Source organism: Cicer arietinum, chromosome 6 (genome assembly GCF_000331145.2).
Source record: "Cicer arietinum cultivar CDC Frontier isolate Library 1 chromosome 6, Cicar.CDCFrontier_v2.0, whole genome shotgun sequence".
NCBI classification, from domain to species: Eukaryota; Viridiplantae; Streptophyta; class Magnoliopsida; order Fabales; family Fabaceae; genus Cicer; species Cicer arietinum.
In genome coordinates, this window is record NC_021165.2 from 55,543,941 (window position 1) to 55,559,503 (window position 15,563).

General features: G+C 32.4%; 1 protein-coding gene across 4 annotated transcripts in view; it reads right to left on the minus strand.

Annotated features, from left to right (window-relative positions):
• Positions 1-7,675, minus strand: part of LOC101502734 (P-loop NTPase domain-containing protein LPA1 homolog 1) — a 10,321-nt gene extending 2,646 nt beyond the window's left edge. The window contains exons 1-13 of one of the 4 annotated variants that reach the window (XR_003470405.2): positions 7,386-7,675; positions 7,090-7,173; positions 5,815-5,888; positions 5,663-5,696; positions 4,992-5,050; positions 4,546-4,660; positions 4,290-4,327; positions 3,626-3,723; positions 3,393-3,448; positions 2,084-2,360; positions 1,568-1,680; positions 1,234-1,339; positions 1,096-1,152 (exon numbers count right to left, since the gene is read on the minus strand). Coding sequence is in view for 2 of the 4 variants with exons in the window: in XM_073370426.1 (XP_073226527.1) it covers positions 1,096-1,152; positions 1,568-1,692; positions 2,084-2,360; positions 3,393-3,448; positions 3,626-3,723; positions 4,290-4,327; positions 4,546-4,660; positions 4,992-5,050; positions 5,663-5,696; positions 5,815-5,888; positions 7,090-7,173; positions 7,386-7,529 (1,161 nt within the window). In the remaining 2 variants the exon portion in view is untranslated. Of the gene's footprint in view, positions 1-1,095; positions 1,153-1,233; positions 1,340-1,567; positions 1,693-2,083; positions 2,361-3,392; positions 3,449-3,625; positions 3,724-4,289; positions 4,328-4,545; positions 4,661-4,991; positions 5,051-5,662; positions 5,697-5,814; positions 5,889-7,089; positions 7,174-7,385 lie in introns of all 4 variants that reach the window. The other 3 variants (XR_012163733.1, XM_004514449.4, XM_073370426.1) reach the window with 3 other exon arrangements.
• Between the last annotated feature and the right edge of the window lie 7,888 nt (positions 7,676-15,563).

Genomic DNA, 15,563 nt, shown 5'->3' on the forward strand with positions numbered 1-15,563 from the left:
TCAATCGGTTGAATCATGAACCGGCATTATATACAGTTTGGTTATTTGAGCGGTTCGATTGTGATTTAGTCTCGATTCGAGCAGTAATAAGCAGTTGAACCATGACCCAAATAACTTGCCGATTTGATGGCCAGTTTAGTTTTTAAAATATTAATCCTCACATTATACTTGTTTATGTGGCCTCTTAACGGTCCCTCGCCTGGTTCAGCACAGGATTGCCAGGCCTACTTGTTTTGCTTTCCTGTTTGAGTCATTCTTCAATTTCCCTTTTTCACTAGGCTTCCTATCTTTCTAATTGAACTTCTCTTTGTCATCTCTAGAAATCCATTCACCCATATGCAAGCCTTTTGCTTGAAGAAGTGTTTCAGAATCTAAGAAAACATCTAATATGTTGCAAATGCAATAGAGACATTATTTAGATTTATGGAGAGAAAAAAAATGTCTTGAGAAATATGAAGCATGATGTAACACCCCGACCATTACCGTTATCGGCGATGCTACCTCACGACCTTCTCACCCCCCCCCCTAACCACCCAGTGAAAATAGTGAGTTTTTGACTTCCGTGGGGTTCGAGCCCGGTACCTGGGGGATAAGTACCGCCTCCACACAGTCCCACTACCAATTGAGCTAGCTCAATTGGTAGTGGGACTGTGTGGAGGCGGTACTTATCCCTAGGTACAGGGTGTTACATAAAAAGGTGCCTTTTTTTGTAACACCCCGGCCATTACCGTTACCGGCGATGCTGCCTCACGACCTTCTGACCCCCCCTAACCACCCAGTGGAAATAGTGAATTTTTGCCTTCTGTGGGATTTGAGCCCAGTACCTGGGGGATAAGTACCGCCTCCACACAGTCCCACTACCAATTGAGCGTGTTGACTTGTTACAGCATGATTTCTTTTGCATCATTTTGATTCTATAGTTTTTATTGTTTTAAAGGATTTTGAAAGAACATCTCACCAAATGAATTCTTTTCCATGCCTCTGAACATACTAAATGAAATAAAATACTCCTCATTATTCAAATGCAGGACCAACAAAATAGCCAAAAACACCAAGGCATGGGGGCAGGACCTATATGTTTAGAATTTATGGTACCTGCTCTGGACACTTTTCGATAAATGTACGAGAAGAGATCCACTCTTCAAGTAATGCCTGCAAATATGATAGAAAAAGTTTCACTAGATTATTTGACATTTAAAAGCTACAAGTAAATCATTGAACACATTACAAGACCTGTGTTGTGTACTTGACTTAAGTCATTTCAAGAAATTCAATCTATCCTACTCCTTCTGGTATAAGGCAACAATCAGGACAACACTGATGATCAATGTGTTTTTACCTATCAATGTTACATTTTCTGACTTGTTAATATATGTACCAACTGATAAACAGAAACATTACAATTTTTTTCATTGACTGCATTATAGTTTCCCATGCACTATTGTAATTTGTATACATACAGCCACAATCAAATAAATTCCCAAAGTTAGGCATGCTATGAATGAAAACAAGAACCATTTATGCGTGTAGTCGTTATTTCCATGAAAATAAAGGCCAATGAAACAACCTTATGATCAAATTCGGCCATCTTCAAAACAATAGGCACAATTATTGGTTTGGGGCCTGACTTCTCCTTACTAACAGTCGTTTTTTCTGTCCCCAGTTCTGTAAGAGAAGCATCTGCATGACAAACTAATGTTTCATCAAAATATTATATTGAAACAAGTGTCATACTCATACACGTTATGACAAATAATAGAGTATTAGAAAATAAAATAACATCTCATAATGTCTTGATATCATGCTAGAATGTCTTTGTGGATCAGTTTACAATCTTAGCATATCTTAGATTATGTCTTACGATTAATTTTCATATTTCTTACTAATTATTATTATTATTTGTTTCTTTACTTCCCTATTTATTTAGGATTAAGTCTGTGTATCCCTATAAATAGATATTAATATTTAATCTTTTGTATCAAGCTACTATCACGTCAGTATCAAATTGTTATCAATAATATTAAAAGTTTGTATTATTTTTTCTCCTTTTGTCTAAAATCACACAACACCAACAGAGACAAACCTTTATGTCCGGTGAGGCTTCCAATTAGGCCCAACGATGACATGGAATTTGATACTGCACCCACCTGGTCATCAGATACTCCGTCATTGGAGCTCAAAATCTTGGAATCATTATTCTTCTCACCACCACTATCGACATGAATATTTTGTGTGTGAACTGCAGTATTATTATCCAATTCCGCAGACGCCGGATTTATTTCTTTATTTTCTGCTTGTACTCCAGAAGATGATTTGTTCTCATCATCCACTAAATAAATGCTAGGATCCAAATGTATTCCCTGTCATTATGATGATACAGAGAAAGAAAATGAACTCTCAACAAGAGAAAAACTTCCACTCCACAATAAAAAAGAAAAGTCATAAAATAATTAAACAAAATTTATATGGACATTTTTATGGGAGACCAAGTGACATATGAAACCAACATTTTTCTGTTCTTCATTTGATTTCGTCATGCAGTATTTTCAATTATTTAAGGTATTAAATTAAAAAGGAAAGTTTTGTGCATTTTTGTTTTTTATATATATAAAAGAAAGATTATTAGAGCATCATATTTTAATTTATATATAAAAAAATATAGTTCAAAATGCCTATGTAGAGTCAAATGTTAGAGTTGTGAGGTTAATGTTGTGTACTACAGAGCCTCATCATTTACCTTTGCATTTTTGGTTTTTTTTAAATAACTTGGCGACTGTCATTTTAGGCAAACCTTAGTGAAAATATACATTTAGTTGTGGACTTGTTCAATTGTTCTCAAACTCGCAAGTCTACCTGAGTTTACAATAAATGGTTCTGAAAGTGAGATAACTCGACTTTGATACCTAGATTTGAAAACTCGCTTGATTTTGTAAGTTAACTCAAAAGTTTGACAACCACACATATTTCTACAAGGATACGAAGAAGAAAATTGTAAAATGTTGCATACCAAATTGAGGCGGTGAATCAGTCATTTATTGACTGATTAATATGTATTTATTGTATTATATTATGTAGGACAGCTGTAGCTAAAATCAAGGGGTCTTGTAGACAAAATCCCTTCCATACGTACGATCATTTGTTTTTGGTTTCTTTAAAAGTACTGGTATTAAACAATAAATAATTGAATGAAAGAGATTAAAAAGCACATTGAGCATTACAAAACTACTTTCAAATGATTTTCAATCTATAATATTATAGAGAATTTGAGTGTGTGGTCGTCAACCTACTCGTGATTGTTATTATAAGAAATAAACAAATCGAAATGCAGGTTTAAGAGACTAAAAATAAAGGAAAGACATACATACATATATACATATATGGTTCATAAATACCTCAATTATAATTGGTTTTCCATCTTTCATTGCCTTTTTCAAATCACCACCCAAACCTAGAAACCAAATGATAGATTAACAGATGACAACAAACAACTAGAAGGAAAATAAATATTCTTAGCATTCTAGCAAAAAATGGATTATTTAATGATGACTGTGATGATGATTATGATGATAGCCAAATACAATTTATAAAATGATAGAGATCTCAAGCTAGAAAGAACTGTGAAAACCTTTACGAACAACCCTGCATTCTCTGCAAAATTCAGTTATTAACTCCTCCGATGAACTGAAGTCTCGGGCCCAAACAGGAGTTGAAGCCAATGGTGCACTATATCAGATACAAGAAAATAATCAGTCAGATTTTGTGTGTAAATGTCTGAGTATTAATTAATCACCCTAGTGATCAAAGAGCTGAAATCATCATGCCACATGTATGGTTATGTAGTATTATTTTACATACTATATCTGCAGTTTACAAAATCAAGGTAAAAATTCTAACAAAATAAAGCGTGTTTAACATTTATTAGATATATAAAATTAACACATAAGTAACCATATATAACAAGAGAAATACACAATTTGAATACATACTGGGAGCTAGAGAGAAACGTTATAACTTTACCAACATTTCCCATATATATGAACCCAATATTAATATTGAATTAACAGACATGGTATTTTCTATGCAATAACAAATATAGACAAACAGACAGACAATCAGGTAGATGCCGTGAAATCGTGCGATTAAGATCGCAATTTTGATAACATTGCTTAGTATGGTCTGCTTATATGATAACATTTCTTGAATAAATACTTGTCTTGTCTAACAGAACTTTCAATCAATGTGAAAATATTAGTCAACTTCAGAAAGAAACATAGCAATTGAGGACATACTCTGTTGATGTGCGCAACAATTCGTAAACCATATCTGTCTGTCAAGAATCAAAAACCAAAATGTTAAAATCATTTGAAAAAACAAAACATCAAAATAAAGTACAGGGATAGTTCCCGTTAGATGCATGTTTAATGGGAAATAATATTTCAGTCTGGTTTGATACATCAAAATGGAAACTTTTTGTTACGTAATTGAACCAGTCCTTAGTTTATATGACAGGATCATGCAGAAAGAATACAGACATTCAATGCTTACCTGTAATACATTTGGTAAATTTAGCCGCTGTGCAAGCTGGGTGGCAATAGTAGACTTCCCAACACAAGCAGTTCCACAGACAAGGATTACTAGTGGAACTCTTTGATGGTGAAACCTGGATGAATGGTGAAAGCAGAAAAATGGAAATGAGACTTAATCATTATCATTATTACTATAAAAGGAATCACTCTCAAGTAATTTCTTTTTACTTTCAGCATTCCGTTTTTTTATCATAAAACATGAATGATGCTCCTTTTAACATCTTATTAAAAGAGATAGAAAAAAAGGAAAAATGCGTACACAAAGAAAATTTACATACATACCATTTGTATACATATGACAGACACAAATTTAATATATGTTTGGATGTTTGAAAAGACGAAATGTCTAGGCATGCATACATACATCGAATAGATGGAATATACATATTACAAATGTACACAGACCTTGTCATCATCTTATACCGATTTATGTACTCTTCTCCATATCCTCGCCGCTCCATAAGCTGCACATATATTGCTCTATTAAAAATTATCGATAGATAAATCATTATCAGCACTTAGTATCCCCAGGGTGGGGACTGCAGTGGTTGTTTTACTGCCTTGATCCCCAAGGGATTGAATTCAATCTCCAAAGGGAACAGTGTGTAATATTTCCCCCATCCACCCTAGTATATAATAAAATCCCATCCCCCACACCCATTTAAAAACTAAAAATTATCAGCACTTAGTAAAATAAGGAATTTCAAGCATGATTATTTTGTCCAAATAATATAACGGAATTTAAAAACATCCCAAACCCCCACTTGATTCTAAATTTCAAAAACCATCTAAAAACATTTATATTGATATTTCAACTACATTTTGTACACAGAAACACGCATATTTCCTGCAGGGAATATAAGCCAAGGGTCTGCAAAATGCAAATAGATGTTTACCATTTTAATCTGGAAATGTGGGTTTCAAAAACACAAAAAACTTACTACAAAAGTTCATAAAATTTTGTTCAAGGTGTATAAAAGAAAAATGTTGGGTTAAAGAAAGAGGGCAGCATCAAAAGCCAAGAAAAGTGTGATCGGGTGTGTGTTGCAGAAAATCAAACTAAAACTATGGCGTACCTTAAATAGGTTGACTTCCAAATCAGTTTGGGAGCTGCAGCATAAAACCGTAATGAAAGAGATTTTTTAATTAATAATTCTATTAACATTGAGGTTTAGAAAGAAAACGAGTAAAAAAAACTGAAGGGGGGAATAGATGGGAGACAGCATACACATCAAGAAGGCTATTGTCTATGAGCAGCTTCTTCAGTTCGAGAGCAATTTTGATAGCTACATGGTTTGGAATCTGAAATAACAACATGCTAAAATATAAGATTGAGAGATGAAATCAAAGTATAATCTAAATAAAAAAATATTAAAAAATGAAAGGAAAATAAGTCATAAACGGCAAGTATTTGTCACTTAACAGTTCTAACCCCAGTCTTTGAAAATTAAAACATATAGCTACCTGTTGGATTAGCATATGATAAAGTAATCATTGTTTTTCCAGCTTCCCAAGAGACATTTTGAGAAGAAAAAATATTTTTACCACAATTAAAAAAGACCCAAAACAAGCACACTAATCCTAGTCATAACCATCTAATATTAATTAGCATTCACTAACAATGAAAAATTTTACAGAAACGTCCAATCATATATCAGTTAATTGAAATTTGTGTAGATATTTTAGAAAAATTTTAAAGGATGTACATTGTCACCATAGACTAATGTTACACAGACATTCAATTCAATGAAAATCTCCTATTTTGTCACATCACTCATTTTTGTATTGCATTTCAAAATTTATAACATGACATGGAAGAACGGAGGGTCCTTATGATGTCACTGTAAAATCTCACAAGCATGCAGCTCGGTTGGTGAGGTGAGAGACACCAAAGGAATACTATCCAAGAGGTTCAGGTTCAAAAGTTGGGAATTTTGCAGAAATGTTCAATCATATTATCACTAATCCATATTTTAGAAAATATTTGAAGGACCTGCATTGCCACTGTAAACTAATCATATATCACTATACCCCATGTCTGTATTGCATTTCAAAATTGATGACATGACATGGAAGATTGGAGGACTCTTATTTGATGTCACTGTACAAGCAGCTCAGTTGGTGAGGTGAGGGACATTGAAGAGTAATAACCAGGAGGTCCAGGGTTCGGGATTTAGATCCTCTAAAGTGAGTAAAGTGTAAAGTAAGAAAATAAAAATTGTTATTCTAAAAAGCTCATGATTGATTGTGATGTAACTATAATATCTACCTTTGATTTGTTATTGATCGGTTGAAATTATGAATTGTTCATTTCAAAAGAGCCGGATTCAAACCATGTGTCAAGTGATGCCTATTAAACTCTTTTAGGAAATAATATTACAATGCGATATGATAGTAAGATATGATTAGACGTATGCATAAAAAGATTTTACAACATAATAATTAAACTCAAATATAAAATAAATTGGGTATAATAGATAGAACAGCCCCATAAATAATTTACCTTGGTTACAGTTAGCATTCTACTGAGCAAAAATCTGGAAAGAACATAGTAATGATCCGCATTATCACCCAACCACACCTTTACCTAAAAACACAAACAAAACTCAATTGACATCTAAAGAAATTGAAACACAAAATCAAGTAAAAAAAAAAAGCTTGAAATCTCAATTGTGAGAATTTAATAAATAAATAAAAAAATAAATAAAGTAAAAAACAAATATACTAGTTGAAATTGAAGGTAATCGAGATTGGAATATGAAGAGGTGTGTGAGAGAGAGAGAGAGATACACACAGTACCTTGACGAAATCGTATTTGGAAGAAGCGTTACGGGAAGAGAATCTGACGGAGGAAAAGGAAGGGTGTTGTTGTTTATCATCACTGTCTTCTTCGCCACTGATGGGGCTTGACACAGCAATTCCTTTCTCTTTCTCTTTCTTCATCAATCAATCTCTTCTGTTTCCTCTGTTTGCAAATCTCATTTGTGTAATTCACATGTTGTTTCTCTTTCTATGTTTTTTTTCCAGATCTTATTAAAAATATAAATTACAATTTTCTTTCTTCTAAATAACAGTTTTGAGTTTTCACAACCAAATTTCGCATGAAACATGGAAAACAATTGTATACAACTAATGAAATTGTATACAACTAATGAAATTAATTAATAGGCTAAATTACGTATTTAGTTCACTTTGGTAATTTAATTCTTCTTTGTTTTACTTTGGTGGTCCTTTAATTTTGCTTATGACAGTTATATCCGTCATTTACGTCAATTTCCAGTTAAAAAAATGTTAATTTTTATTTAAATGTCATTTAGAGTAAATGAAATGGGAACAAAAAAGAAACCAAAAACTAAATTTTTTTAGTTTTTAATTCTATTTTTTGGTTGAGTTTTAATTTTTATTTTATTTGAATTTAATTACTCTTTTTATTTTATCTTATTATGAATTCAAAATAACTAAAAATGAAAAAACAAAAATAATATTAAATTTTGTTATTTTAAAATAATTTAAATATTTTAAAATTATAATTTATTTAAAATAATTTTAGTAATAGTAATTTAAAGTAATCGTTGTGGAAGATGACTATATCGATCGTCAAATGCGGTTGAAGTTATAAAAAGAGACAGTTTATAATTGGAGATAGTAGTTGGAGTGTAACCGAAACGGTGGTGGTGGTGTCGGTGGTAGGAGATGATCGTTGGCGGTGGGTGGTTGAATATAGTGGCGGTATTCTAATATGGGTGGTGGTGGTTCTAGCAATGGCCGAAGGTAGTGGATTGTTGGTTGGTGATGATAGAGGTGGTCGGTTATGGGAGATGGATGGTCAGTGATGGTGGGAGGTGGTTAGAGGTTGGTGGACGTGGTCGAAGGTGGATGATTTGGTGATGGAAGATGGTGGTTGGAGGTGGGTGGTCAGTGATGGTGGGAGGTGGGTGGTCAGGGAGATGGTGGTTAGAGGTTGGTGGGCGTGGTCGAAGGTGCATGGTGGATAAGGATGGGAATAGGTCCAGTCGACTGACAATGGTATACGTCCTACCATACTTCAGACTAGACTTTTTTCTTAAACAGATAAGGTCAAGACTTCTATAAGGCGGGTTCGGTTAAGAATTTTTGGACCGCAGGTACCCGAACCCGTCCGACTCAAATTATAAATAAAAAAAAAAAAAAGATATCTGAGAGGCTTTACCCAGTCCAATAAAAGAGACCCAAATCTAGTAACTCATCTAACTAAAAAAGGCATTTAGTCTTCACTCTTACTCTCACTCACAAGAAACCCTAATATTTTCATCTCATCAATCTAACTTATACCCTGACGGCTTAACTCACCCTTCTGCAGTACACTGCCGCCACCTCCATTATTTCTTCTTCGAAGCCACCACCAGCACCATTGTTTCTGTTTCGAAGCCACCACCACTGGTTCCTCATATGCAAAGCCACAACTTACCTCCATCATTTATGCTTCTAACTAAACAAAAACTTAGTCACCGGTTCCGTCGACGTTAATATCCTCTTTCTTTTTTCCTTTTTCTTCTCATCAAATGTAAATGGAGAAAAGATATTTCGCAAACGCACATAGGTACATGCAACATGATATGATATGAGTTCTTGTTTTTATTTTAACGATCTTAAAGCACAAGTTTTTTTGTTAGATTTTTCAATTCTCATACGATTTGAGTTTGATTAAATAACTTCATTTTTATTCTCATCTATATTAAAGTAATAAATCTACTAATCGTGCCATGATTTCTGTGTTGAAGTTTTATTTTTGTTTTGGAGATTGATTTCTGAAAGTTTATTATATAAATGATCTTTTAGGGTTTTTGAAAGTTTTCTCTTTTGAGTATTTTGTGGTTTCTTTACATTATTGTTAAGTTGGGTTAAATAAATGTGTTTAAGGGTTTTTAAAGGTTTTATTTTCCATTTATATGTGTATATATTTAAAAGATTTTAGTTAATATTAGGTTTTTATGAGCATAGAAGAGAAAAACAAGATGATATGTTAGAAGATAATATGCTAAGAATAGCAATATGTTTAGAAAAATATAGCTTGATTATTGTTATTTTATACCCTCATTAATAATAATTATAGACTTATATTTGTTATTTGTTTCTCATGTTGGAAATCAAAAATCAACAAAATTGATTCAACAAATTGATGAAAATTATAATTTCATCCCTATAATTTTTATTGATTTGTAATATTATCATAGCCATTTGAAAGGGAATTATAATTCCATCCTTGTAATTTGTATTGATTTGTCATATGAAAGGCTAGGCTATTGTTGTATGCTTAATAACATCTGAAAATTTGAATTTGTAATTTATATATATAATGATCAAATTGGACTATAGAACTCAGTAAAAGAAATAGAGAACCCAAGTAATAGAAATGAAGAACCCAAGTAATAGAAATGGAGAACCCAGTGATAGAAATGGAGAACCAGTAATAGAAAAATAACAAATATCTTTAAATGAACAAAAAGAATGAAAAAAAAATTCAAAGTTTATGAAATGGGTGTAACAATTGCCTTCAAAATGGGTAAAAAAAAAAGGCCCAAAAATTGGGTATCACATATAAAATAAAATAAAAACGCAATTGGGCCGGATATTTTGAATGGCTCAATGATTGGCCCAAACCGAATTAACCCACACATGTTACCCGAAGGGGTTTTGTACCACGCACCCCCCCATTTTTACCTCCCACCCCCCCAATTTTTTTAAAGACTATTTTACCCTTATTTAATTTGTAAAAAATTATGGAAAATATTTCCATTTCAGTCTTCCACCCCAACTTTCGAATGTTTTGTAAAATTGGAAACTTTCGAAATGTAATTATGCAGAAAAAATTACTAATTTCAAAACTTTGGAAAAATACCAAACGTTCGAAATGAAATATTCCAGAAATTTCGAAATTTTTGATGAATATGAAATTTTCGAAGTGTATTTTTTCCAGAAAACTTCGAAAATTTCAAACATTCGAAGCAATTCCATTTCGAAAATTTCAGAAGTTTCGAAACTTTCGAAACTTTCAATTTTTTTTAAAATGACTGAAACTTCCGAAATTAAATATCAAATTTATTATTACTATTAATTTATTACCATAAATTTATTATTATGAATTTATTATTATTTATTACTATTTATTACTAATAAAAATGTATTTCGAAACTTTCCATTAATACCAAATTTTCGAAACTCAACATATATCGAAAGTTTTGCAAAATTTTGCATTTCGAAACTTTCATATTCTTCGAAAGTTTCGAAAGTTTCTATATTTCGAAACTTTCTTGTTAAACGAAACTTTCGAAAGTTTCATTATTTATGGGAAAAATATACTTCGAAAGTTTCATCATTCGAAACTTTCATATTTTCGACCTCTATTTCGAAATTTTCATTTCTTCGAGCATCAACCATTTCGAAACTTTCTAATTCCATGAAACTTTCGAAAGTTTCTATGTTTCTAAACTTTCAAACTTTCGAGACTTCCATTTCGAAACTTTCAACATGATACAAACTTTCGAACGATTTGGGGTTTCATAATGAAATTGAGAGTAAAATGGTCTTTTACACATGATTTAGGGGGTGGGAGGTAAAAATGGGGGGGTGCGTGGTACAAAACTCTACCCGAAGACTCGTGAACCCACTACCCGTCCAAACTGAGTCAATGGGCGGATTGCATTGGGTCTGTTTCAATCACCCGTAGTTTGGGCCGGTTGTTGTTTTTGGGCACGAATCAGCCCGAATCGACCCAATGTACACCCCAAATATGTAGGATATTAGAATATATCATCTAGTGATTGATAAAAAAGACATGGAAAATTTTGCATTCAGAGTTGGTGAAAAAGCGCATCTAACACACTACCTTTAATGGTACAAAGCATTAGATTGCCTCTACCTCTGATGGTACTGTTGAGACAAAATCACTCTCAAATAGTTTTATTAATAACAAAATTATTTAAATGATTATGATTGTGCTTAATGTCTAATTTGTGCTTTTGAGTGTATTTTAATTAAGAAACAGGTTCTTCATCATCTTGATAAAAAGAAGAAGAATTTGTTTTAATCCAACATGTTTTATGAACTGGAAGACAGACATTCAGAGGATAAATCACCAATGAGGATGAACCTTTAAGGAAGAGAATATACGGTATCACATAAACAATGAATCCAAGCCAAAATAAAGAGAAGATAAAATTGAGGACAAACAGTTATAAGAGAAACAATTCAAGAAGAAGAGGATACAAGACAAAGTTTAACGATAAGAGGATAATAAGCATATCATATTCATCCTCTTACCTAGGGAATAGTCAAAAAGAAAAAAGGTGGTACCTAACCGGAAAAGATGGACCCTAAAATTCTTGGAAAAGCAAAAAGGAATAATACAACTCATGTTCGAATTTCAAGGGAGGTTAAACCTCCTATCTGAGGATGAACTACAAGCTCATCCTCCTGAGCTCATATGTGTCAAGGGCAGTTGGATGACATTATTGTAAATCAGATCAAGAACCTTGGACATTTTATCAAGTCTCCAACAGTCATCAAATTCCTTTTATTCATGGATAGAGGTTCATAAACTCTATAAAAGGAAGTTATCTCTTCAGTTCAAAACAACAACTACTTATAAATAATATTTTTCTCAAAGCTAAGAATATCATTTCCATCCTCTCTTTACATTTTCTATAGTCCATATCTTTAAGAATATCCTCTTAGAAAGTTCTTGTAAAGAGAAAGATCAACAATCATCACAAATTATTTATTATGTATTTTACAAGTTGTTCTAATATTTGTAATCTGAAAGAAAAAGGAATTGTAAGCCATGTGAGGTTAAGAATATACACTTTAAAAAGAGGTCTCTAAAGAGGATAGGCCAGTTTGAGCCATAGAGAAAACTCACAAGTTTGTGAGGAATTGACGTAGTCTTCATTGGACGAATCAGTATAAAGTTTGGTGTGCGATTCCCTATACTCTCTACTCTATATTTACTTAACTGTCTATTAAAGTTTTTAAATTACTATCATCACACTTTCATCATCTCGTAGAGGATACATCTTTAAAAGAAAATTTAAAAACTCCAGTATCTCTATTCAACCACCCTTCTAGTGATATTTTAGCTTCTTCAGGTACAAACATGTAACACCCCAAATTTTTATTCAAGGCATTACTTAAAAATATTTGTTTTCTTTTAAAAACGACAATATTTTTTTTCTTCGACGTAATTCATTATGTAATAAATAAAAGTTTCGCTAGAAAATAACTTGATATCGTTTTTGTAAAAGAACGCAACACAATTTACTATATATTATTGTTATTTTTATTTGCAAAGATAATTTGCTAATTGTTAGAAAAATATTCATTTACGCCCTAAACTAGAATAAATTCTCTTTAGGTGAATTTCAAAAACAAGGTTGACTGAATTTAACGACATCAATTTTTTCTAGTGGAAGGAACCTCAGCTCCGCATTTCAAGGATGTTAGTCTTTTTTTTTTTTTTGTCCTCTCTTAATTGCACAAAAAGATAAGACCCATAATTCAATTTGTAACTTTCCTCTCAAAAATAAATTAATGGTATTAAGAATGAAGAAATCTACATTATCTATTCTCTTAATTGGTTGAGACAAGGACATAAAGTCAACATTATGCTAAGACAACACAATGAATTTTTATAAAATCCTGTCATGAAGGAGAGTAAAAGATCGAGTCAAGTCACTATTTTTTTTTTATACTAAAGATGGATGGACCAAAAATATTTTCAAAACACTTATACATGGGGGTTGAGTTTCACTAACTCTATACTATCTCCTAAAATGAATACTTATTTGGTTGCAAATAAAACTAACAAACAATATAACTTCTATAAATTCTAATTTAATTAAATAATTCAACTAATATTTTATCAACTAAAATAAATCAAGTAAGACAAGAATACCACTGGTGGTCACACATAACAAAATAAAATAAACATATCTATCACATCAATTTCATAATTATTGGAATTAATCAAATAAAAAAAATGCACAATAGTCCATTTAAGAAATAATCACATCATAAATTGTCCCCATGTAATTATCACGTCAAACCAATTAAATAAAAATAAAGGTTACAATTATTCAGGTAAAATAGAGTGATAAAATTTAATTTAACTTATTTACGCATAGAATAATTATTAATTAAATAATAAATCATAACAATTACTAAAAAAATACACAAACACACATGTACATGTATATATATATATATATATATATGAAAATATTGGAGTGTTACCAAACAGGTTTGCCTAGAGTGCATCTGATTCTGATTCAGTTCTGCTTTTAGTACATCTGTTGAAGTCTGCCTCTGATGAAGCAAAAACAGACTTTGAGAAAGTCTGCCTCTGGTGAAGAGACTTTAGAAAATTGTGTCTTCGGTGAAGACACTTTGGGAAAGTCTGCCTTTGATGAAGCAAAACAAACTTTGAGAAAATTTGTCTTTGGTGAAGAAATCAAGCTTTTGGTCAAAATCCCTCTGATCAATTGCCTTTGATAATTTGCTTCTGGTGAAAGTCAATAGTATGGCAAAAGTCAACATCCAGAAAAAGTCGTGGCAAAAGTCAACTCATAGAAAAAGTCAACGTTTTGCAAAAGTCAATATCCAAAAATCAACATTTGAAAAAAGTCAACATGTAGAAAAGGTCAACATTTTGAAAAAAGTCAACGTCTTTGGTTAAAGTCAATGCTCTTACATGGTCATTGCCTCTGATAGGTAGCCTCTGGTCATTTACCTTTGATTTTGGTGTTACCTTTAGTTTAGTAAACTTGTCTCTAGTCCAGCAAACTTGATTCTGGTGTTTGACTCTAGTCCAACAAACTAGATTCTAGTGTTTGACTCTAGTCCAACAAACTAGATTCTGGTGGTTGCCTCTGGTCCAATAAACTTACCTCTGGTCCAATAAACTTACCTCTGGTCCAGCAAACTTGCTTCTTGTGGCTGCCTCTGGTCATCGCCTCTAGTATAGTAATTATGCCTCTGGTCAAGTGAAGTTGATCTTGGTTCGTGCCTCTGGTCAAGAAACCATGCATTTGATTGTTCGTGACTCTAGTCAAGAAATCATACCTCTGGTGTTCTTGCCTTTGGTCCAGTAATTGTGCCTTTGTTGCTCATGCGTCTAGTTCATTAAATGTGCCTCTGGTTGTCACTGCTTTTGGTCCAGTGATCATGCCTCTAGTTGTTATTTGCCTCTGGTCAAATACATTCTGCTTCATTAAATTTAAAATTCCAGAAATACTTAGAAAAAAATTATAAGTCTTAGTTTTCTGTTCAACGACTAGAATTGAACTTAACAGTTATAATTTTCAAAACAATGAAGCATCATGCTGAAGGACAAACAAACCATGTCGTGAAGGACACAAGACCATTCCTTGAAGGATATTCAACCATACTTTGAAGGACAAAGGAAATATTGCAAAGGCTTCTATAAATTGCACTCAATTCTGAGTTCAAAGCAACAAACCAAGACACAATAATTTCAAACATAACCGATCAAAACAACTTACAATATTTTTTCCAAAGTGAATTAATCTCAAATCAACATGCCCAAACACTAAGTTAGAAAATTGTCAAATTTATCTAAGTGTTGAGAAAGAAAAATATGAGAGCTTATATTACAATTACAGTCTAGTTAGAGAGAAAATTTTGAAAACCCGCAAACACTCTTTCTTTGTAACAAAGCCCGACAGTGACTGATTGTGTTCCTCAACAGCTTGACGAAATTAAGCTGGAAATTGAGATGACTTGTAAACTAAGTCCGGTAATGGTTGTCATTTCCTCAACAACTTGAACGGTACAAAGTTAGAGGTGAGATGATTGAACACAATCATTGTGACTAACCAAGTGTTCAAGTGTAAGTTCTAAATATAGTGAATTAAATCCTTTGAAAGAGAGGACTTGACGTAGCTAAGTTAGTAGTCAACTAAAATAAAATAAAATAAAATAAAT